General features: G+C 50.2%; 1 protein-coding gene across 1 annotated transcript in view; it reads right to left on the minus strand.

Annotated features, from left to right (window-relative positions):
* LOC129324156 (aldehyde oxidase 3-like) overlaps window positions 1-25,608 on the minus strand; it is a 151,105-nt gene that overhangs the window by 113,467 nt on the left and 12,030 nt on the right. Inside the window, exons 2-7 of the mRNA XM_054971196.1 lie at window positions 12,805-12,862; window positions 9,889-9,985; window positions 9,079-9,187; window positions 8,210-8,336; window positions 7,776-7,837; window positions 5,457-5,564 (exon numbers count right to left, since the gene is read on the minus strand). Of these exons, the coding sequence (XP_054827171.1) occupies window positions 5,457-5,564; window positions 7,776-7,837; window positions 8,210-8,336; window positions 9,079-9,187; window positions 9,889-9,985; window positions 12,805-12,862 (561 nt within the window). The remainder of the gene's footprint in view (window positions 1-5,456; window positions 5,565-7,775; window positions 7,838-8,209; window positions 8,337-9,078; window positions 9,188-9,888; window positions 9,986-12,804; window positions 12,863-25,608) is intronic.

The raw sequence follows: 25,608 nt of genomic DNA on the forward strand, positions 1-25,608 counted from the left end.
CACCCTTGGCGCTTCCCTATGTGGGAAGAGGGGCCTGCCTAAAGGGCTGGTACTGCTGTGACGGCTGCCAGGCCCACAGGCAGGCTGCCTTCGGGAACCCCAGCCTGCGAGGCCTTTCCCTCACTGCTTGACGGCTGAGGTGTCAGGAGCTTAAAGGGGGGTGACCAAATTTGCCTGGCCGGCTGGGTCCGCCCCATCCACTGGATGGGTCCCACCTGGGGCTTTGGGGCTCGCCCAGACAGGTCAAGGCGGTGGTCCAGGTGGGACGCCGTGGCTTGACCTGTACCGCTTTAGGTCCTTGCCGCTGTTTGGCTTGTTTTGTCTGTATAAAGTTAATAAAGTGGCCCTTAGATCCAACTTGGTGTCCGTCTCTTTTCTGACTGGTGTGGCAATGAAGCAACCAGCATGCATTTGCAAAGGGATCTACCACATCGATGTATTCGTCAGGAAGCAAAGATGGCAGCAAATTCTGGTTGAAAGTCCCTTTGGGGGCAAATCTGAATTTGCCCTTTTATAATGTGTGACAACACGGGCCACAGTGCCAACTGCAGCACCCGTAAGCACGATTTCACTGCACCAGTCCCAAACCCTCGATCGAAAAGAGGCTTTTTGAAGCATGCCGTTCACTGTTCAAATCAAGGCAGGCTGCTACTAAAGGGGTGGGAAGTGGCCACAAGTGATGATGGAGACGTTGGCTCTTCGAGAGTCTTCTTAAGCCGGCTGCAATTGGTGGCCGACTGAACTGCAATGGGGAGAAGTGCCTCTCTTCTGGTCGGTGCAAGTTTTGGTGCCTGCCCACCAGTTTTGGTGCTCAGGAGGATCCCCTTCCATGTTGGCTCCGTTCCTTGTTCCCATGACCAGCCCAGAACCGCTCCTCCCCTCTGTGGGAATGTGTGCGGAGATCCTGGCATGTAGTCAGGGGGGCACTAACTTAATATTGGCACCAGGAGATACTTACAACAGGACACAGACAAAGCGTTAGAAGAGTTTCTGCTTAGGGTCTTCAGGACCCTTTTTTCCTAAATTGCCAGTGCCAGGGTGGTGCAGGGGTTAGAGTACTGAACTGAGATCCGGGAAACACAGGTTCAGATCCCCACTCTGCCAGGGAAACTCATTGGGTGATCTTGGGCCAGACACACGCATACAAACACAGCTCAACCTACCTCGCAGGGTCGTTGTGAGGATAAAATGAGGGAAATTACGGAAGCTGCTGTGAGTCCCCACTGAGGAGAAGGGCAGGGCAAGATCTAAATGAAGTGAGTAAAAGGAGATGAATCCATCATGGTGAGATGATGGGATGGTGGCGGTGCAGCCACTTGCTATCAAGGAGTTGCACGGGCCAACCCGTGAGCTCCCCCAGGGCATGAACACACAAGCAACCAGACCAATAGTTTTCTTTAAAAATATATTGTTTATTAAATAGATAAACAAGCTAATAAGACTATAGCCAACAGATAAGTCACACAGACGAGAAAAAAGCAAAGCTAGCTTTTTACTACCTAAGACTTTCCAAGAATTGTCAGGTGGTGGTATAAACGTACATCTAAGAGCAGGCCTCAATGTAATGTGGCCTACGGCAGCAGCAGACCTGCCCGGCATACATTCGAGCGTACCCAAATCACAGAGAGGAGGCCTGCCTCTGGGGCAAGGCTGTGATGATCGTTTCTAACCCCCCAGACCAGGTGATGGTAACCTCCAATCCAGCCAGCCCTTACAGACTTGTGACTCCTGAGGGCATGTCACCCCGGTATCCTGTATCTTTAAGAGATTGTGACCACAGCCAGTTAGGCTAAACATTTAAGTAACTGACTAACTACGGGGAGGCACACTTCTGCAAGGTGTAAGGCTGAGATGTTGAGGGGATTTTGGCATTGGTTAATAAAGACATCCATGTGTGAGTTAGGATTGCCAGGGCCCTGTACCCTCCCGCTGGGAGAGGGGGACCTGGCACTTACAACAACAACAACAACAACAACAACAACTGTTCTTATATAGTGCTCTTCTAGACAGGTTAGTGCCCCACCCAGAGTGGTGAACAAGTTAGTGTTATTATTATCCCCACAATGCAGCTGGGGAGCTGGGGCTGAGAGGAGTGGCTTACTCAAGGCCACCTGCTGAGCTCATGACAGTAGTGGGAGTCGAACCAGCAGAGTGCCGATTCACAGTCAAACCACTTAAACTCTGTGCTATGGCAGCAAGGTGTTCTCCGACACCTGAGTGATGATGTCACCCCCAGAAGTGACATCATCATGCCACCTGTGGGAGTGCTTCTGCGCTCCATGCGGGGCCGATTTGGTCCTGCACAGGAATGCTTCCGTGGCTGGCGTAACAACATCACTTCTGGGGGGTGACATTGTTGCGCCTCTTGGAACTGCTTGCTTGATGTGAGTCCCTGGGGTGCCTGCTGCTGGTGGGTGGCCCTTGGGAGCTTGCCACCTCCCACCAACTACTAGCGGGTTGGCGGGTAGGGAGGCAAACTCCCAGGAATTTGAACTCCACCGGTGGGCACCTGGGAACCCTGCTATGAGCATGCAACTATTTCTTGGGAAGTCTTTTTGCTAAGTGGGGTCCTAGTTGGTGATTCTTGACACGTGATTTGTAGCATTTGTAACTACCCTGAGGAAAACTTCCTTGAAATGGAAAGAACGATTCCGGCTTGCCCATCGTGCAGTTACAAGAAGAAATCACGAGACGATTCTGAACTTCTGGTTTTTTACAAGCTTCATAAGCATTTATGAACTTTGACTGAACATTGAGATGGGATTATGATGTTGACCTTGATTTGTAATTATTTATTATGAACTGTACAGAAGAATTTGTGATCTAGTTATTGCGTACTCCATGGAGATTTAAAGAGGCACTGGCACTTTTGTGATTAATTTTTACAGAACTACGGTATTTATTCTGATATACTTGAATTGATGAGCACGTGCCCTTTATATGTTTGAGATTCCTTACTGAAACATTGCGTTCACTGTCTGCCAGTGTGGCCTCAGTCTATGAAACACATACTTCTGGTGGTTTTGTCATTAAGTACGGATTAACTAATGAGTTTGATTAAACTTATTAGTCGATGTTATTTTTGGCATCGTTGGTTTGCATGGCTATTTTTCTCTTTCTGAAAACACTAGTTAGGCCACAGTCCTTAATTAATGACGCCTAAAAAAACCCTCCCAGGCCTGTTACTTTGCACATTAACCCTGAAAGGGGGAGGAAGATGTTGGCTCACCTCACATCGGCACATTTCCAATTTGAATTATTAAGTGTCCTCTGCCAGGAGGCAGACAACCTACCCAGTTTATAGCTGGTGGAAGGAAGGAGGGAAGGAAGGAGGGAAGGAGGGAAGGCATCTCCTGCCTCAGTACCTTCTTCCCAAAGACTGGGATACAGTAGCCTACACAGCAAATGTAGGTCATTGACACTGGTGGGTGATTAAAACAGTGTGCAGACGATGCCAATGTTGTTTTATTGCTTGAACTCAAATATGTTCTACTAACTTTACTGAATATATTTGGGTCAGCTTTCATTGTCAATCTCTTAAAACTATGTTAACTATCTTACTTTTAAAGTGTAACCTGAAGCGCTCTACGAACAGGTTTGTTATCCGCTCAAGGTATTGAGATTAACTGCTGAGATTAACCAGTAAAATCAGCAAACATGTAAATACTTGGGGTAGGGTTTAAGAGCTGCATTTTCAGCCTTGTACTAGGGTGTGGTGAACATATTATATTTCTTTGGCTTCTGCTAAAAAAATCCAATTTAATTAAACCATTGATTCTGACACTCCATACTAATCAAATAGCTAACAGCTGATGAAACATAAAAGACTCTCTTTGTTAGAACATGCCTTATTATAAAATGGTTTTAGAGCAAAAAGGAAAAAAAACGGAGTAAAACTGCAAAATGCTTTCACTCAGCTGTTTACATTACAGCTGCTGTATCTGGATCTAATAACATTTCACTCAGATGTCAGGAATGGATAACTGTCCCGGACTGTTTCCGCCTAGAGATCATTCTACGTGCAGTTGTCGTTGCTGTGTACGCAGACGCATTCACAGCGGCAATGGAGTATACGTATGTAAGTTTCCCCTGGGGTCACAAGAGCAGACGCTTTGGCTAAATGAATCCCATTGAAGTGGCCTTCCAAGACTGCGAGCAGTAGAATATCTAGGTGCGCCTTAGCGAAGCCTTTCTGCTTTGATCATGCAAATGTCAGTAAAGTATGCTGGGAAAGTCGGGGAACAAGGAAGTAACTGCCTACAAAGTAGGCTTGTTCTCGAAGTGCCCACTAGCCCAGCATCGGTGTAAGCAACTTGGTCAAGCCATCTTTGTTTTACTAAAAAGCCTGGCTGTACAGAGGCAAAGGGTTCTCTCATAGTCTTCTGAGCAGCCAAGGCTAGCCACTATACAGGCTGTATTCGATCACAGGGAACACAACAGAGCTGTTACCCAGAATGCCTCCAACAAGGAACACTGTGGTGACCATAAGGCTGTGACTAACTTAAGCCTGTTTGGAGTCAACACTTTGGTACAGCCGTAGGTAAAGGAAGACTCAACGAATGATTAAGTGCACTAATCCCTGTTGGCCTGATCTAAGCTCCGCTGCTACCAGCTCAGGAAAGACCGTATTTGACAATACGCTTTCATGTTCCCTCTTGAGGACACTTCCATTCAGAAAGTTTAGGGTTGCCAGGTCCCTGTGCCCTCCCAGCAGGAGACGGAGGGGGGGGCAGTACTCACTGGGACAATGATCCTCACGCGCACAAAGCAATTCTTTGAGAATTGGCCCCAAGCAAAGCACAGGAGAACTCCCGCAGCCACCGTGATGACATCACTGCTGGAAGTGTATGCCGGGAGTGTGCGCTTGTGCCTGGGGTGACCGTGGAAGGCAATTGCCCGGCAGCTTGGAACTTCCCTCTGATCATTGGCAACTGGCGGGCAAGCGGGCAAACCGCCGGGAGGTTGGCCGCCCCTGGTGGGCACCTGAGATCCCTAAGAAAATTCCACGCATCAATGGGCCTGATGCATTGAGCCCCATTGGACAGGGAGGTTCCCTATGCTGATTGTCCCAGTCCAAACAAGATTGGCTCCGGTGGGGCACTTCCCACCCCACCCCACCCCCTGCCCAGAATTATAATAACAACAATACAACTTAATGCCCACTCAGAGCAGTTTACAAAGTATGTTGTTATTATCCCCACAACAATCACCTGGTGAGGTGGGTGCGGCTGAGAGAGCTCTGAGAAGCTGTGACTGACCCAGAGGTCACCCAGCGGGCTTCAAGTGGAGGTGTGGGGAATCAAACCCATTTCTGCCGATTAGAGTCCCATTGCTCTTAATCACTACACCAAACTGGCTCTCTGAACTGAACGTGCTTGATGAAACTCAAAGTTACTCACAGATTATTACAAGCATTTCAGGAAAACTGTGGGAATTAGGAGGCCACGGCTGCTTACCCGATCTCCTCTTTTGGGCTCTGGAGCTATATCTTCTTCTTTTTCTTTCTCCTTCCCTCCTTCTTGATCCAAGCAACACTTCCCACTCCCTGCCAGGGGACAGCACTCCTGCAGAGAGCATTTTTTAAAGACAATAGGATGGTGACAAGTTGGAAGAAATTTACTGGATGATATACAGTGCCATCCTAAGGAGAGATACACCTTTCTAAACTCACCGACTTCAACGGACGTACAACTGAACAGAACTGGAGTGTTTATTATGGCTATAGACCCGCAATCTTTTCAGAAGGGTGTAACTCCGCATAGTATCGCACAGTTAAAGTCTACATTTGGCTATTCTTCTCTCTCCTATTTTCTCTCTTTCTCTCATTATGCCTTCTTTTATTGATTTTTTTTCATTTTTTAAAAAGATAAATACTTAAACAGTATTAATTGCAGAATGAAAACAAATTTTAAAAAGTAAGATTGGTATAAAATTCTGACAAGCCAGATCCCTACATGATCAGACAACCCACTCTGAGCAAAGAAACTCAGTAATATCCCATTTTATATCAGAAATCTATGTGCTTAATTTCTGTTCCCCCAGTAAGCCCTGGGGGCTCTTCGCCCAAATCTCACTAAGGCTTGCAGCAGAGAGAGGACCTCTACTCAGCATAGCAGAGGGAAATGACCTTCAGGTTTTCAGTCTGGGGTTGCCAGCTGCAGATTTGGGGGGAAGAGCCTGGAGAGGGCAGGATTTGACTAGAGGAGGGATCTTAGCAGCGGTAGAATCCCATAGAGTCCATCCCCAAAGCAGCCATTCTCTCCAGGTACTGATCTCTATGGCCTGGAGATCAACTGTAATTCCAGAGATCTCCAGCCACCACCTGGAGGATGGCAACCCTATTTCTGTCTGACCATGATTACAAGATCAGGCAGGGCCAAGCTCACACTTGGCACAGCTTACTGAACCCACTTATTTACTTAACTTGTAGCATATATGAATATGTATGTCAAATTAGCTCTAATTTGGGGATCACAATTAGACATGGGCACGATCTGAATTACGATTTCAAAAAGTCCCCGATTTTGGCGTTTGCTCCATCGTGACTGAGAACGGAACTACAAGTGACAAAAGGCACAGATTGGACACTTGTCAGCTTCCCTCAAGTTTTGATGGGAAATGTAGGCATCCTAGTCTTGCAGCTTGGCTCTCTGACTGCTGTCCAATGGACTTTTCTACTGTTACTTGTCCAACATTCCGCCAAGCTGCCTACATTTCCCATCAAAACTTGAGGGGAGCAGACAAGTGTCCAATCTGTGCCTTTTGTCACTTGTAGTTCCGCTCTCAGCTAATTCGTTCTGTCCACAGCAACCGATCCAGCAGTCGGGAGTTTGCTTGTTCGGGACTTGATCGGATATATCGGTTTCTGTTCGGAATTGCAGACACGCAGGCACCAGTAATTAATTCCCGGGGCAATGGAGTCGGGGGGGGGATGAGCTGTCTTTGCCCTCCTTATGTTGCCCTTGAAACCCGAATGGAAGCCCAGCTTTCCTTGATTAGCAGGCTTCCTTCCAACCACGAAGCAGCAACCCAGGGGAGGGAGAGGGAAGGGGGTAGGCACAAAGGAAAGGCAAAAGGCAGCACGGGAGGCTGGGAGGCCACCTGCACCGTTCACCTTTCCCCAGGACAAGGGGCGTGTGGGCAAGCCAGCCGCCCCTTGTCCTGGGGAAAGGCAAAAGGCAGCGTGGGAGGCTGGGAGGCCGCCTGTGCCATTTGCCTTTCCCCAGGACAAGGGGCATGTGGGCAAGCCAGCCGCCCCTTGTCCTGGGGAAAGGCAAAAGGCAGCACGGGAGGCTGGGAGGCCACCTGCGCCGTTCGCCTTTCCCCAGGACAAGGGGTGTGCGGGCAAGCCGGCCACCCCTTGTCTTGTGGGGCAGGTGAATGCCGCAGGCAGCCTCCGAGCCACTCATGCTGCTGCCAGCTCCGCAGCGCACCGGGACAGCCGGCTTGCTGCGTGGGTGGGAGCGACTCAGGAACGCGCGCGCGCAACAGCCTGACTATGGTTGCTTTGGGTGCTGGCCTCCCCGATTTCCGATTTTGGATCTGATTTTAGACCGGAAACAAGACTTGAATGGTTAGAATCAGGTACCTGCGTTTGGCAGCGCCACAGAATCACAATCAGCTAAATCGGGATTATTTTTTGGATCGTGCCCATGTCTAATCACAATCACTTTTATTAATTTCACCCCATGACCAAATTCTCCATTAAAGGACACTTTTGACATAGTCACGAACTGAATTATGAGGTGTGTCCCCCCCCCCCGCCACGCTCTTACCCGAGAGAAAGCACTGAAGCTGTCAATTATAGGTCTGTACCCAGTGCACCGGCATAAATTACCTAGGAGAAAGGATCAGTTGGAGAACGATAAATAGTCAAGATCTAAGTTACAGTCTCACAAATGATTTGAGCCGCAGGCTTCGGCTCTGGACTGTGCAACCTTTGGACATTTCTTAAATGCTAATGATCAGGTGGATTCATCACCCGGACCTGGTGGGGTGCTCCCCAGGCCATCAGACCCACAGGCCGTCTCTCCCGGACGTGCTTAACGGCCACTCCACCCCCATACAGGGACCAGTGGCTGTAGCCTTCACTGCTGCTTTCAGGGGCTCAAACCACCCCATGGAGACGCTGCTTGCTCCAGATTTCTCTTATTTCTTCATCTGTTTGCTGAACAGTTTTTCAAAACCTTCTCGGAGAAGTCCAGCCTACCATCCAGCGCAGCCGATATCTGCTCCATGGTGGGTTCCGGGTGATTCCTGAGCAGCGAATACATCGACATCACCATCCCGGGGGTGCAGAAGCCGCACTGGGAGCCGTGGCACTTGGCCAGCCTTTTCTGGAAGGAAAACAAGCACAACTCCTCAGGAGACATCTTTGAATGGACTGTCCACATGGAAAGGTGGTCTTCCAGATGTTGCCCCATGTAGTACCTGTTGTCTTAAATATGTGCTGCTATGAGCAACCTGTGCTTCATGTGGTCTAATATCAGCCCTAGAATTGCTTATGTTCTGTTTCGGCATTTCTCCAACTCTGTATTGGATTCTTAATAATGCTTTGTCTTTGTAAAATGGTGATTATTTACCCTATGGCATTGTTTATGGAAATGTCCTTGAAATGGACTGTACTAATCTCACACTGAGTAATCTGCCTTGAGTCTCAGTGAGAAAGGCGGACTATAAATGACATAATAAATAACAATCCCCACAGTATGTTCACGTTCTCCATATTGTGCCATCCCAACAAGCCCTGTTTGCAGTATGAACCTTTCCTCCACTTTACTGGTTCTGCTCCGATACTTTTTATAGCAGTGACAACATCATGGAAGAAAATCTTTCCCCATCTCTTTACCTCTATTTGTACAAAGCTCCCAACTTTCTAGTCAGTGCAGGATGGGAGACTGTGTGGGACCCCAAGTGCACAAGTCTTGAGATCCGTGGAAGAAAGGAAGGGCGTAAATGAAATAAACACAGTACAACATGGAATGTCACTAGCTAGATTTGTAGAGTACTGCAGGGATTAGAGTAGGTGCCAAACATCACTGCAGAACAAACCTTTGTTCCCTCGCCTTTAGCTCTCACCTGAATGGGATGAAGCTTGGTCTTTCTGTTTCCAACTCCTTCCACGGTGGTTACGGCGGCACCATTCAATGAGCACAAGGGCAGGAGGCAAGAGTTGGCTGGGAAATGTCTTTGGAAGGTAAAGGAGAATTCCAGAACTTCACCAGTGAGATTCTTTTTGTAGTGTTTACTAGGCTTAGTCCAATAGACAATAAAGGCCCAAACTTAAAGCGTTCGAATTCAAAAGGTACCAGGCTGTGCTGGAAAACTTACAGAGGAAAAATGCAGTATTGTGCCCCAGAATATTGGAATAATGGCCGGGGGTGGGGAGGGTAGAATAAAGGGGTACCTGTGCCCATGATTTCCCCAACTGTTCCCCATCCAATCAGGGAAATGTTCAAGAAGGTACCCCCACCCTGGGCATACATCAAAATGCCAACAGAGTAGGGGAGCAAAACTGATTTTTGTTTAAGGTAGTAACCTAGTCCGAGTCAGACATTAACAACCTCAACAAAAACTGGGTAATCAAATAGATCCCTTCAGTTTTTTATTGCCAGTAATATTAACAACATTATCTTTCCCCCTTGTCACCCCACATTCCCCTCACCCATGAATGGCTCAGTGTTGCTGTCAAGCAAATCAGCAGCCAGGACAGGAGCCTCCCAAGGTGGTGTGGGTCTTTTCTTGCTCTTCTCTGCATTCTCAGCACACACAGGAATGATGATTCCCAGGATCTTGGGTGGAATAGCCACGTCACTTAAAAGGGTTAAAGACATATACATGTATGTGCAGAGATACCCAGTATCTTCCTTTCCCTTTTAGCAAGGATACCGTATCTTCTTAGAGTCTGGGTCGTAGGTGGACACCATCACAGTGCAGGCCCCGCAGCCTCCTATTCCACAGCCATACTTGGTTCCTGTGAGACGGACTTCAATTTGCATGACACAGTTAAGGAAAGCAAAGGCGGCCTCTCATTTCCTTTTGGTGTTTTTTCAGACCATGGTTTGCATTACTGGAAGAATTATTTCTCTTTACTTTATAGTTAAAAATAGGAATAAAGTTGAACAAAATATATAAGAGGTACTAAAGATCACTCCAAAAACAATGGAAGCCATTTTCACATGTCCAAATATTCCGCCAATTTTGCACCATGATTCTGTTACTGCGATTCCGCATTGCCTCACCTTGTTCCTCCTTGTTGCACTTCCTTGCACTTCCAGAAGTTCACATTCTGCAGAAATTGCGCAATAGTGGGTGGTCTATGCGTGCACGTCACAGTTGACAACAGTACCTTACCGCCCACTTTTACCTTTTTTAAAAAAGGCTCAAAGATTTGCGCAATATCGCAATAACAGTGAAGCACCTTCCTACCATGAACCCACCTCCACCCAACCGCTTCTGATTCCCTCGCAGCCACCTGGGGGGGGAGGGGTCACACAGTTATTTCTGTGCCATTAGCGAAATGCAGGGAAGGGAAAACAAACACACCTGCATGCTGCTCGCCCAGCCAGTACACGTTGGAACCCAGAGCACAAAGGCAAGTGGAGGGCAGCAGCCTGGCGTGTCCAGCTCCTTTTGCTTTTTTGGGGGGGGGCCAACCAAGGCTTTGGGGGCTTTCCAGGCTTCCTTCCTCACACCTCTACTGACTCACTTCTCTCCCACCCCCATCGGAAAGAGGGCTCTGAGCTTTGGAGGTGTCTCGCCTTACAACAAAGCACACACATGGGGGGAACAGGGGGAGGAGGAAGGGGTGTGTGGCAAAGTGAAGAAGCGGGGGAAGACACCCACAGTGATGCTCTTCCAGGGGGCTTCCTCTGGCGCCTGCACAGCTTGCTGCTGGTGCCTTTTACACAAACGAAAGCAGCCTGATGTGGAAGATTCAGGAAAGGCACCAAACGCTGGGCTGCCCCGGCCATCTCTGCAGATTTGAGCTATTGTCTCCCAGAGACATTTAAAAAAAAAGGAAGTGGTGGTTCTCTTATGCTTAGTGCATAACTAACAGCAAACAGCAAACGTGCAGAACTTGAATGTGATCAAAAGCAGCATTAGAAAAAAGGGAGGCTTGACTGTCTCTGGGAGCTCGCAAAGGCTTGTGGGACTCCTGGTCTTGGGTGCAAAAATCGCTTCCAAGGGTTCGGGAAGAGAAAAAGGGGAATGGGCTAAATGGGAAGGAAGCATTTCCAGGCATTCCCACCAACACAACAAAACTACTAAATAATCGTCACTAAGTGGAATAAAGGGAACTCAATGATTACGGGACAATACAGGTATTCACGGAGTTAAGCGGAAGAACAGCGATAGGATGCGCTAGTGTTGTGCTACAATAAGGCCGTGTGGAAACAGCCACAATGTCATTTATATTGATCATCTCTTCTTTGAGTACTCAATGTGGCTGAGGTGACTAATCATTCTCTGGTGAATACAAATAGCACAGAAGACCAAAAGGCACCAACTCCTTGGGCCACAATCACTAATTAATTCTGAATTAGTAAGTATTCTTGCTGAAGTAGAAGAACTTATTATTGTTAACATATGTATTGCATTGAAAACCAAAGTACGAGGTTCCAAGGATTAGAATGAGTATAACCTCTCCATTGTACCAAACACTTTGCAAACATCCAAAACATTTAGCTATTTCAGTGTTGTTAATGTTAATTGTACTTCTTATATTGCTAGATTGATTGCGACCTTTTTTGAATTCAGTGTGTGTTGGGGAGATGTCTGCCAGGAATATCATTTGAGTCTGGCAGCTGAAATATGAGTCAAGGTTTTATAATATACTATTTAGCAAGGAGATTGGCGCAACAGGTGGAGCACAGAAAAGTACTTCAACTGCACAGGAGCCAACCAGAGCCAGCCAATAGGAGCTGTGTACTGAGGAACAGTTAAGACCAGGCAGAGAGAAGTTGTCTGGAGGGATGACAAAGAAGGACTAGGTTAACAGGAGTGTGGATTACAGATTTGGTAAGAAGTGAAGTTTGGTGAAGTTTCCCTGTGGGTGTAACCAGGCTGACAGGGTTTGCTAGGTCTAGCACATAACCTATTTGCAGCAGAGTGCTGTACTCTTCAACCTGCCTGGGAGAGAATATCCCACCACTAACGGTTGATTCAGTTGTGTATTATTTTCCTGAATAACTTTGTTTTTGTTCAGCTTTAAAAAGGAAACCATTGTGCCTGTCAGTTTACCTCAGTTATCAGTCCAGGCTTGGGTGGGATGATAGGCCCAAATTCTCTCTCTTCAAACCATTTTAAACCAAGGAGATTGGTTGAGAGCGCTCTGCCCTACTTGCATCATTTCTTTCCCTAAGACCAAAATGGCCTTAAATTGATTCCGAGCGTCAGGAACTGTTCTCTGCCGAAACTGCGCTTTGCTCCCCTGGAGACAACGGCAGTTTGGGAGGGGAGACTTGGTGGCATCCCTGCTATACTCTGTCCCCTTGCCAATTTTTTCCCTCCCCAGGCCCTGCCCCCAATTTCCAGGAATTTCCCATGTGGAGGCTGGCAATCCTACGCTCTGGGACATCTCCCATTCTTAGTGGGAGCAAATGGGCCAAGCGTCTCCGAGCAGCCATGGACCCACTTCTAGGCTGTGGGTCTCAATGGATGCCCAGCCATGGGAGCTTCTCAGCACCGGCCCTGCTGGTGTAAACTACCTTTATATGAGAACTTCCCAAAATGAATGAAAAGTTTTACTTTACAGGTTATGAAGGATTCTTTGTTGTAAAAGAAAAAAACATCGAAGGATACGCCCTTTCCTCAGGTAATTCAGCAGCAGTTCTTCAGGATCGGCACACCTTTCAATGACCTGTGTTCGAAACGAAAGGAGAGGCCGATCACAACAAATCCTGCCAACAAAGGCAGGGGGATTAATACCACGTGCTTGCTTTCTTCAGCTCCGGTTTTTCTTTCTCACGCAAGGCAGACAGGCATATGAGAAATATCCCAGATCAGGAAATATAGACTGACGTATTTATTCATTTACTTAATTTATAGTCTGCTCTCCTCGCAAGTGGGCTCAAAGTGTGTTAACAACATATAGATACATATATAAAAACAATTTTTAAAATGGTAGCAATTGTATAAATACAGCATTAAAACATAAAAGGCAGCTCATATTGCACCCTACATCTTAACGCCTCAAGGTCCATGGAACACGGTGGCTATAATTCAGTCAATGCAGAGTTGAGCACATACACCCCCCTGGGGGGGGCGGTGGATGATTCGCCTGCCTCAACCCCCATAAGCCTGGGGGAACACCTCCACCTTACAGACTCGGTGAAATGTTAGCAGATCTTGTTGAGAACGTGCCTCCACAGACAGAGGGCCAAACTACAAGTGACGAATGACACTTGAACCGGCAAGTGTATTCCTCCCTGTTCACTTGCCTTCCTCTTGCTCTCTATTCGATCCACTTGCCGTTCAAGTGTCACTTGTCACTTGTAGCTTGGCCCAGAGAGTTACACCAGGTAAGTGCCAGGACTGAAAAAACCCTGGCCCTGGTTGAGGCAAGGTGAACCTCCTTAGGGCCAGAGATCACCAGTAATTGTTTGACTGATGATCGAAGCAGCCCCTGGGGAATATAGAGTGAGAGATGGTCCCATAGGAATGTCAGTCCCTGTCCACTAAGGGCCTTAAAAGTCAATATTAAAACCTTGAACCTGACCTAGAACTCCACTGGGAGCCAGTGCAGCTGGCACAGAACAGGTGTAATGTGTGTTCCACTCAAGACATGCACTGCTGCATTCTGGATCAGTTGTAACTTCCAGAACAGGCACAAGGGCAGCCCAGTGTAAAGCAAGTTACAGTAATCCTGCCTGGAGGTGACTGTTGCATGAATCACTGCAGCTAGATCATAGATCGACAGGTAGTTGCCTCGCCTGATGAAGATAAAAGAACGCAGAAATACAAGAAATATATAGAAGTGTTGCCAAGTAGGCCCCCTCTCCTGCTTTAAGGCCTGCCATGGACTGTGTTAAAGTTTCCTGTGTTGCTGTTTTACTACTACACAAAGATTGCCCTGCACGTGTGTGTTCTGTTACACGTGTCAGTTTCCTGCCTGCTTGTTAATTACCCTGCTGCCGCAATAGACTGTGTAGCTCCTTGACTCCATGTTTGGATAACTGCACAAAGGACTCTCTTCCTGGGCAGCCCTGCCTAGACCTGTATCTGGATTTCCCCGTGTGTGTTTGGACTCTGTTACAAGTGTGCCCCGTGCCTGTATTGCCATCTGCCATGGACTGTGCCTGTTCCCTGCTTTGGACTGTGTTTTACGTGCTGTTCCCCCTGCCTCCATGGAAGCCTGCCTCATATGGGCCCAAGCTGTTGCTAGCAGCCGGGAGACGGCCGGGGAAACCTCCAGCGAGCCTGGCTAGGCGCTCCCTGGTCAGTTCCCACCTGGAGCCTCCCGCGGGCCAGTCCCCGAGCTTGCCCTCGCTACCGGGCAGCCTGCAAACCAGCCCCAGCTATGCCCAGCCGGCATCCATGTTCTTAGGCAGCCAGAAGACCCAGGGAAGAAGACTGCTTTGAGAAGCCATTTCGGCGAAGTGAGCACACCACGTCCGCAGCGAGAGTACCTCGCCCCGCTCTGCATATCTTAGGAGCCGCCCCGGAGAAGGAACTAAGTGCCGACCATCCCAAGCACTTAGAGAATGCATCTCAAAGAAACCTCCGCATTCCAGAAGCTGATGACATCAGGACAAGCCCGGTCTGCTGGAACATCCATTCAGCCCACTCGGATTTCCCCCTCCCTCTTTTGTCCCCTCTTCCTGAGGTGTCACTTATCACAATCAGATTACCAAAGTGGCCCATCCAAGCCATTCAGTAACCCATTAGAACCTTTGTTTTAATCTGTGAGAACCACCAAGTAAAGCACCAGCCCCAGGGTTCGTTTTGGGGTATTTAAACCGGTCTCCCAGACCGCATGGTGCGCGTGCCATCCTATCCAGAACCCCTCGCTGTCTGTCTGTGGTCCCAGTGCTGGCACTGGGCCACCTCGCTGTTGTGTCTCTGCTTTGCTTCAGGATTGTGAGTATTCCCCACCAACGTTGGGAACCTGCTAATGCGAAAGTCTCTATATTTCTTGCTCTGTATTTCCTAGTCCTTGTATGCTTTCTTTTTTTTTTTTATAAAATTTTTTATTGGATTAGATGTCATTAAATTGTACATTACAATCAGTTTCCTTTAATTTTTCCAATTCTAACCCCCTCCCTTCCCCCCCTTTTGTTGACTTCCAACAGTTTTCCAACCCCTTGTCCCTTTTCCCTTACTCATTTTAAATTTATTCTATCTGTCAAACCTAGTCCTTGTATGCTTTCTTGTGTGTATGTGCAAGTACAGGCTTACGCCACACTATTAGTAAAATACACGTGTTTGGAACCTCTTTGTAGTCTGCCTCTTTGTCACTAGAGTGTCTGGAACTGGGACCTCCGTAAACATAGGTTAGATCCGCGCTAATAATTTTAGTTACAGACTGCTAAAGCTAATTTCCCCATTAATAAGAGCAGTTCTGGTAACAGTTTACTGGTGGAGAATGCGGGCATAACCCGGTTCGTGTGAATCCACGTGAGTCGACACGCGTGTTTTCGGCGAGCTGCCGTAGAGGAAAATTTTCCAGACCTCAGTGTAAAGAGCGCAATTTAGCTCAGGGAATTAAAAGTGTGAGTGTGTGTGGCTCTAGCGAGCATTTCTATCTTGTGGGTTGGCTTTTCCCCATTACCTCCTTCAGCCAGCTTTGGACTACTCGCCTTATTTTGTGCACTGCGAGGCTGTACGGCCATTATAACCGGTGTATCTGTGGGTGAGGACCTCTGAACTGGTGAAGTTCCTGGTCACCTTCCGGGCCGCCTAAACGCGTCTATGTGGGTGGGATCCCAGAAGTAGGCTCTATATATATATACTTCCTGAAGCAGCACATATAAAATTCTCTTCCGCCCTTCCCTGTCTCTCCTAAGTCTGTCCAAACCCCCGTTCCTGCCAGCACTTAGGCTTCAATCCCCGCTCCGGAGGAAACGTGAAGGGATCGATAGTCCGTTCGTTCAGTCAGTGTAGCTTTGGGAATCTAAGGTCAGGTTCCTGAAGCCCCGCGGCAACCGGCCGCACCGTGCTTGAGAGTTTTTAAGATAGACTCTTGAGCGCTTTTCGCTTGAGAGTTTTAAGGAAGACTCTTGGGCGCACCTCGCTTGAGAGTTAGTAGGACTCTTGAGCACACCTTGCTTGGGAGTTGTTTGAACTCTTGAGCGCTTTTCCGCTTGGGAGTACCGTAGTTTTACTCCTGGGCACTTTTGCTTGGGGACGTGCAGAGGCAGTCCTTGAGCACTTTAGTCTTTTGGTCGAGGCTTGGAGACAGTTTAACCATTTGTCTCTGAGCACGAGGCCTGGGGACACTTTGAGTTTAGTTCTTGGGCAGAGAGCTTGAGAGCATTTTTGGCTTCTGAGCAGAGGCTTGGGAGCATTTCAGTTTCTAGGCAGAGGCTTGGGAACACTTTCTGGTTTTCTGAGCACATAGGCTTGGGAGACCCCTGAGCTTTGGCTTCTAGGCAGAGGCTTGGAAGCACTAAGAGTTTTGGTTCTTGGGCTTAGAGAGCTTGGGAGCACCTTCTGAGCCAGTAGACCGGGCAGCACCGCTGCTAGTTTGGACTTTTCCTGGTCCCATGGCTTGTAAGTAAGCTTGAAACGGGAATAGGAGTTTACCTTCTCCCCCGGTGGAGAAGAACCTGTGTAGAACCCTTAAAAATACCCTTCTGTACCTAAAAGTAGGACCCTTTAAAACCACCCCTGGTAAAACCTGTGTAGTACCCATTTTAAAAATCCTTGAGGACCTGAGGGATGGATAAACCTCCCAAAGGAACATAGAGAGGAAAAGTTGTTAAAACCCCTAAAAGTCCAGTTTAAGAATCCCCGAGGACCCGAAGGAAAACAACCTCCGAACGGCCCCTAGATGGGAAAACTTATAGGGAGCCCCAATCGCCCCACCCCTGGTGTCGCTGATCCACTCTTTAACCTACCCCGGGATCAGCCTTAAACGAAAGGAAAAATGTACCGGGCAGCCCCCACCGTGCCCCGCCTGGAGAAATGGCTAGTTAAGAAGGGAGATTGCTCTTGGGAAGCCGGTTCCTTCAAGGGACCTGACCCGCTCCAGATAGTTAGAAGTGCCTTCCAGGATTTCTGTGAGAAGGAGAAACCTAGATCAAGTAAGAAAGATAGATATGGAACTTGGGCACTTTTCACTGCCCTACAAGACAGTGTGTCCCTAATTAGTAAGTTGCAGGCAGCGCAGGAAGACAATGAACAGGAGATAGAGAGATTAAGGAAAGAAAAAAAGGAATATGAGGAAAAAGCAGCCGAGTGGCGTTCAGAACGCATTAATTTCATGATGGAAAAACAGGGACTAACCACTGCCCTCCAAGACGCCCAGCACAAGGCTGAAGTAGCCACCGCTCGTGCCGATATGGCTGAGCACGCAGTAATTGAAGGCCAGGAGAAAATTGCAAAGTTAACTCATGCTGCCCAGTTCATGGCAGAGCAGAAGGTAGCGAAGGTAGCCGCAGCGGACCACTCCGCTTGTAAGAGGGAGCTAGAGGCCCTAAAACAGCACCTGGGGATGCAGCAGGCCGTAATTTCCGCCGTGCATCCCGCCGCCCTCTTGGCCCTCCCAGAAGACAGTACGGACAGCTGGGCATCTCACCCGCCCCAGCCTGAGGAAACCCCACAGCCCCTCCACCCGATAGCTACGAAGGAAATCGTCTCCACAGACGAGGATGGCAGGAAAACAGATCGAGTCGTTAAGGAAACCCGCAATTGGAGGCCCGATGAGCTCCAAGCCATAGCAGACCGCATGGGACCCCTAAACCGGGAAACGGCCGTCCAATGGTTCACTCACGTGACCACCTCCCAGCCCTCCGCTAGTGGTTCCGATGTGACCCAGCTGGCCCGCCACTGCGCCAGCCCCGAAATAGTCACAGCCCTTAATGCTTACGTTTCCAACCGGAGGCTAGCCACCCGCAGCCAGTATGGAGCCATTAGAGAGCTGTGCATCTTCCTATGGCCCACTAAGAGTTTAAAGGCCCTATACATAGCAGAGTCTCAAAAACTCGGAGAGGACCCAGAAGCGTACCTAGCCAGGAAGCAGCTTCTTGCTGAACTAGCAGATGAAGTGGATTTAGATGCAAGTGACATGCCCGACTTTGACGAATTAGAGTTCAGAAGAGCAGTCATAGACAGGCTCAACAGCACCACTCGCCTGGCCCTAGCAGGAGTCGAACCCGGGAGCATTACATGGGGAGAACTGGAATCTCGCATTAGGAGCACAGCAGGCTTGTTGTGAGAGACCAGCGCCATCCGCCATGTAAAATCCCCAGCCTCCCGTAGAAAAGAAAGCGAGCCCATAAGCACAGTTACCTATGCTAATCATGGCCCCCATTCCCAGTACCGACCACAGGGACGCAACTCGTACTCGGAGACGCGGGGAGGGATCCTGCGGGGAAGGAGCAGTAGTTTCAACCGGGGAAGAGGGCCGAGGGACTACCGCTCGGGAGTCTCCTTCGCACCCGCCCCGAGCTACGGTTCCTCTTCCCAGCAGGGACCCCACGAGCCCCGGACTCAAGATGCGCCCTGGGCACCCTCCCAGTCTCGGGCTTCGCACCCATACAACCACCAGGTCTATCCCCCTCCAGATCAGTCTAGTGCATGGGGAGCACCACAGGGCGACCACGAGGGCTACCAGGACCGCAGCAACGCGCCCCAGTCCAGGGACCCCCTCCGTTGGGAACTTTGGATGCACCTCAAGAAGCTCGGAGCGGACATGGAGCTATTCCATGGAAAGCCCACGTCCACTCTGATGAAGGCGATCATGGACTGGGAAGGCTGGCAGCAGCCCCCGGCACTCCCAACGGCTCCTCCCCTGCCACCCGAACCCCCCTTCTCGGAGCCCCCAATAGCCGCTATCCGAGAGCACTCACGCTCCAACAACCCCTTCCGGGGAGGCGCCACCCACACTGGTGAGGGCAAAGGGTCAGAATAGGGCCACCCCGAGTCCCAGTTTCCCTCCATGGGCATAGTCGCCAGACTAAAGCCGGACACATGGGGGAGACCGACAGTAAAGGCAGGGATTGGGACTCCCGGGGAAAAGAAGAAGCCTGCCACCCTCCTCATAGATACCGGAGCTTCACTTAACATACTCTGACCCACCCTGGTCACGCAGGGAACCCAGACCCCTACTACCATGCAACTCGCCGGTTTTGGAGGCGGCATGCAGGAATCCCCGGTCTGGCAGGATATCCCCCTCACTGTTGGGAGCCTGGCCACCCGGATTTCAGCATGTGCAAACGATGGACTTTTGGGCAAGGCGTTTTTCCGAGCCGAGGGACTGACCATTGACTTAGCAAACGGGCTCCTATGGCGCATTCCGGGAGGCCCAGACTTTATCAATGCAGTCCACCAGTGCGCTGCCCTTAAGGCCCCCTTGCCTCTCGCCCCCATCACAGGAGACCCCTGGGTTCAGGACTTCCCCGAGGTTTGGGTAACTGACAAGGCCGAGTGTGGGAAGGTTCAGGGCGCCTGTGTCCTGATCGAAGGAAAGGATCCCCCTCCCCAGAAGCAGTATAAGTACCCCGCCGAAGCCGAAGCAGGGATAGCCAAGACAATAGAGGGACTCCTTAAGTGGGACGTCATACTCCCGATGCGGTCCATCTGCAATGCCCCGTTGTGGCCAGTCCTGAAAGCAGATGGAGTGACCTGGAGAATGACGGTCGACTTTTGCGCCCTAAATGCCACCACCCCTCCCATTGCCCCGGTCGTGGCCAAGTACAACGAGATCCTGACGGCCATTGCCGCTGGTTCTCGGTACTACTCAGTTATAGACCTGGCCAACGCCTTCCATTCCATCCAGCTGCATGAGTCTTGCTGGTACAAATTCGCATTCACTTTCCGCGGCCAGCAATATGCATTCAAGCGGACCCCCCAGGGATTCCATTCCAGCCCCAGCATTTGTCACGCCCATGTAGTCCAGATGTGGGTACGCCTCCAACCTGCTTCGAGGCCCCATGTCCTGAGCTACGTGGATGATATTCTGATCCACGCCCCCACGGAAGAGTTAGCCCGCCAAGTTACCAGGGAAGTCCTAGAGCTCCTCCGCGAGACCGGGTTCAAGGCAAGCAGGGGAAAGGCCCAATTGGTTCTGACCAGCATCAATTACCCGGGTTCTGACCCTGGGACCCGAGGGTCGCACCCCAGATGCCCAGCGAATGGAGGTCATTTCCAAGCTGCCAGCCCCCACCGACATTCCCTCGCTCAGAGCTCTCCTAGGAACCTTTTAACTTCTCCCGGGATTTCATCGAGTCTTTTGCAGATAAGGCTCGCCCTCTTTATGCCCTCCTCAAAAAGAACACCCCTTGGGAGTGGGGACCTGACCAACAGAAAGCCTTAACCGAACTTAAGCACAGTTTGGCCGCAGCCCCACCGCTGGCTCACCTGGACGTTACCCAGCCGTTTTACATTCAGTTGGCCGTCTCCGATAAAATTATAGGGGCCACACTCACCCAGCAGCAAGCAGGAGCCACTAGAGTAGTAGCTTACGCCTCCCGCAACCTGACTCCGGTAGAAACTAAGTTCAGCCCCTGCGAGAAGACTTGCCTTGCACTTGTTTGGAGCCTGACCCACTGGGAATTCATTATAGGAGGCTCCCGCACCATTGTGCAAACAACCCACACGCCCCTCAAGTACATACTCTCGGGCAAAATCCAGGACGGACAGGTTTCGAACGCCCGCATAGCACAGTGGACCTTGGCCCTGGTCAATCGTGAAGTAGAATTTAGAAAGGAAGCTACTGAGCCACCTGCCCCCTATGGCCTTTTAGTTACCGGGACCGAGCATGAGTGCCCCCTAGACCTGCCACCGCATGTGTACTGGCCAGTCACCTGGGGAGTCCCGCTCGAGGAAGCCTGACTGAACGGCTTCACGTGCTGGTTCTGCGACGGCTCCTCCTTTCATGTCGGTGGCTCCCCCCGGACAGGCTATGGCGCAGTGCGAGTGAACGATGCGTTCACCCTCCAGGGGCCAGCCCGCCCCCATTCCAGCCAAGCAGCTGAGGTGCAAGCGCTTCTGGTGGTTCTTGAATTTGAGCCCCCAGAGAGCCCACTTGCCATCTACACAGACTCAGATTGGACAGCCAAAGCTGCCACGGTCTGGCTCCCCGTGTGGCAAAACCAGGGATGGAGAACTAGTGATGGGAAACCTGTAGCCCACCTCCAGCTATGGCAGCGTGTAGCCGCGCTCGTCCAGGATCGCACGGGCCCAACACAAGTAACACACGTTAAGGGGCACCAGAAGTCAAACTCGGAGACTGCATATTGGAACAACCAGGCAGACTTGGCCGCTAAAGCCACCGCCACAGGAAGCGATCCATCACCAGAACCTACCCCAGGCTTCCCCCTCCATTCTGTTACTACTCGGGCACAGGCCCGCGATCAGGCTAAGGCCTCAACATGCACGCTAGACCTAGCCCAACTACAGGCATCCGACCCCGAGGTAGCCAGCCTCCTAGCAGCGGGAAGGGACCAGACAGGAAAATTAGCGATTAGAAAAGAGGAAGGTGTCATATGGGCAGTAGATGCAGCCGGCGAGTGCCATTGGGTGGTACCGCTGGAAGTAAGGGCCGACCTGATTCAATTTGTCCACGAGCAGGGGCACCGAGGCAAAGATCTGACACTGGAGAGAGGTTGGTTGGTGGCCTGGCATGTGCACCGAAGTAGCACAATGGGTAGACAACTGTCTGTCATGTGCTATGGTCAATGCAGACCCCACTGGACCCAAAGCTCCCCTCCAGCACCAGAGGATTGACGGACCCTGGGCTCGCATACAGATTGACTTTATTGGTCCTCTTCCTCCAACCCCCCGCGGCAATCGCTACTGTCTCACTGTCATAGATCCCTTCAGTAAATGGGTCGAAGCGTTTCCCTGTAAACACAACACCGCAGCCACCATGGCCAAACTTCTGTTTAATAATGTGTTTTCATGATGGGGCACTGTAAGAGTCATGGACTCAGATTTGGGCTCACACTTTATTGGAGAAGTTACCCAGGAGCTCTGCAAAGCATTAGGCATCCAGCAGCGCTTTCACATAGCCGGCCACCCTCAGGCCTCCGGCGCCATAGAAAGAACCAACCGGACCCTCAAGGAGGCCCTCCGGAAGATGGTTCGATCCTCCGGGAGAGACTGGGATGAAAAACTCCCCATAATTCTAATGGCCATCAGAGGCACCACCGCAGTTCACGGACTTACACTCCATATGGTCATGACAGGACGGAAAATGCAACTCCCAGAAGCCTTCTGGCTGGACACGCAGCTCCCTTCCGATATGCAGCCCGTAGTAATTAATGATGCCTGGGTTCAGGATCTCATCTCGTCAATACACGCCGTCCACATGCAAGTGGCCCAAAAGTTGGGGGTAGCCCAGAAGGACATGGACCGCAAGCTAGGATGGGTCAGGAACCCGAGACAGTGGGAGGAAGGACAGCTCGTTCTATATCGGAAGTTCTCACAGAAGGCACACTCGCTGGCAGCCAAATGGCAAGGCCCCGTCCCAATCACAAAAAGAATCTCTCCTGCAGTCTATCAGGTGGCTATTCAGAGAAAGACAGGAGGAACCTGGCTCAAGTACTTCCACGCTTCCCAACTGGAGGAATGGAAAGGGAAGCCACTCCAAGCACCCCCACCGGTGTACGACCCTGGGGGAGCAACCACTAGCCCAGCCCCTCTCCGCCCAGTAGTCCGCCAGATATCCCTCCACCCTGGGCCAGAGATACCCTGCGTTCCCTTAGACCAAACCTTTCTTGCTCTAACAGAGAGAGAAAAGGCAGAATGTATATATGAGTGTTAAGAGTTTTTTTCAGTTCTATTCTTTAACTTCACTAGGCGGGCCCCACAGTTGGGACCCTTGGGGGAAACACGGCAACCAAAGCCAAATAGGACCACCAGCAAAAGTGATTCTTAATTGGATTTAAGCCGCATGTTCGGAAAAAATCACACAGGCAAAAGAGAGTTGCTGTGTGTCGAGTGTTTGGAGAGGCTTTAGCCCAAAGGTGAATACATTCTTCCAACATTGGGACCACCAAAAAAGGTGATATCTTTGTTTGAAAACGTTTCACAGCCGTGCTGGTGAAGATCCCGCATCTACGTAGATTCGGGGTCTCACCTGCCAAACCACGCGTTTGCATGATGGTCGGCTTTGGCTTTGAGGGCCGTGCCTCCCCTTGAGGAAACCCCTGTCCAGCCCGTCAACCCCCTCTTTTACTAATGCTCTTGTTCGCCATGGTGAGTTGCTATACGGCGCCACCATTTAGTACGCTTTAGTGCAAAGGTAAAAGACCCGCCAGTATTTTGTAAATATGTGCCCTCTGGAATATGTTATTGAGGTGCGTTCGCTACACACAAGGGGCAACGTGCCTCATTTACATAGCCAGAATCCCCCGCGCCAAGATGACCCCCGAATAACCCAGACCCAGCGGCGCTGAAAGATTTTCGCCGCCTCCGCCGCTTTTCGATAAACGCCGCCGAGCACCTTCGGCTCCACTTCGGCCCTTTCCGCCAGCAGCCGCCCGCCCCGTCTAACGTAAACTTTTCCCTTGCCCGTGCCGTATAAGGGAAAAGAAGGGGGGGAGACATATTGAAGTTTTAATGAAGCCATGCCAGGCCTTCCAAGTGAGGGCAACCAGAAATTACCCCACGCCCATGTGCTTTTGCTTTGTGTGTTTTTCTGTCTTTTAACATGAAAATGGGGCCTCCCAAGGGAGTCCCTTCAAAAATTGATCCTAGGAAAAAATGGTCCGCCGAAATACATACATGAGGTCCTGCAAAAAAGCAGAGGGAAAAAGGCAAAGCAAAAGCAAACCATCATAAAACATACCTTCAACCCTAGCCACCCCTACTTAAAAATAATTTCAGGAAAATAGAACGAAGGTCTCCTTAAGCAGCAACCCTTATGGTTACTGGAAACCGCTCTCTAGCCCATTTTAGGCGAAACAAACGGCAAGGCCAGGACCGACAATTCTCAGCCCGCAAAATAAGAGCAGCCCGCCGCCAAGCAAGGGGCACCTGAAGGCCACATAGCCTAGGCACCCAGGGACCCCTGGGGCGAGTTTGCATAATCCCGCCTAACGCACAGCCGACCCTTGCCCGACGCAAAGACGTTCCCCCCTGAAATATACAAGCTTTAGGAAGAAGCCTCCGCATAGGAGTCCCCCAGAGCAACAAGCTGGAAGGCTCGCTTAGTGCTCCGGGACTTCTCGTTCGAGCCCCACCTAATAGACAGTGCTGGCAGAAAAACGCCCTCCCTTTTTCTTTTTCCCCCTTTGCTTCATTTATTTTGCTGCAATAAACTCAGGGAACCTGTACTTATATCCGTAGGTCTCCCCAGGATATTTTTCACTACAGAAAGGAAAGGAAGGCCAGGAGATGAGGCACCTGGCTACTCTGTGTTTGCTCGTACTGGCAGGCACCCTAACAGAGGGACGCCCGTCCAAATTAATGCCCTACCCACACTGGAGATGTATTAATACACTGGCAGGGAATGAAATGATGGTCTGCAAAGTTGGTCTGTGCAGCAGAGTAATATGACCACCCCCACGGATCGCACTAACTTCCGCAGTTGTGAAGAGCAATGGATCCGACCCCCAGAGCTTGTTATTTTATGTGTGGGAGTAAAAACTATGTCCCAAGAGCTAGTATGCTACTCGCCTACTGATACGGTTTCACCACTTGCTCCGATTCCATGTATGTTCCTTCCCCGTATCAGGCCAGCCCCCACCACAGTCCCGGTGGTAGACAAATATACCACCCCTGCCAATCTTGAAACCTCGCCATTTGTCACTGAGGCTCTCGGACCATACTGTGAAGTTATTCTAGTGTCGGCCGCAGTATGGAAGGCAGGAGACCCCTTTAGAATGACCATCCTACTAGGCACCACTGCCACTGAAACTGCATCTGTCACTGTCACGCCCCCTTCAGGCGCAGTTCTCTCCTTCGCTATAGAACGCTGGGAGAACCTGACCTGGATTGTAAAAGAGGAAGACCTAGCCAAACACGGCCCACCCGATTGGATACTGGTCCAACAGACGCCCGAATGCCAAACCAAGCCCCTAGTAGAAAAATTTCACTGGCTTGGGCTGCTCTTTGTAAATTTGACTCATGAACCAGGCAATTATTCCCTGCTGATCCGGACCCAGGAAACCCACACCATCCAAATTGACCCTCTGATTGCTAGCAATGAACAATTAAGCAAAGGCGGCATGCATATAGTGGGCTCCCATGTTTTGAAAACTGACATTCGAGAGAGAGTTCTAGTCCGCCCGCAAATGTCTTTAAAAGAGATCCGCATAGACTTGGCTGAGCTAAATATAACCCAGAGGCTGCCGCAGTGCGCTCCCTATCTGGAGGCCGGTAGCAAGGGTTGGAATGCATGGCTACAACTGTGGATCGATCCCCCTCCCTCTCTCTCGCGTGCCAGACAAAGCATTGCTGACTGGACTGCTCCTGCAGCCGGAGGCTTAGCAATCCTGG

Source organism: Eublepharis macularius, chromosome 2 (assembly GCF_028583425.1).
Source record: "Eublepharis macularius isolate TG4126 chromosome 2, MPM_Emac_v1.0, whole genome shotgun sequence".
In the NCBI taxonomy this organism is placed as follows: Eukaryota; Metazoa; Chordata; class Lepidosauria; order Squamata; family Eublepharidae; genus Eublepharis; species Eublepharis macularius.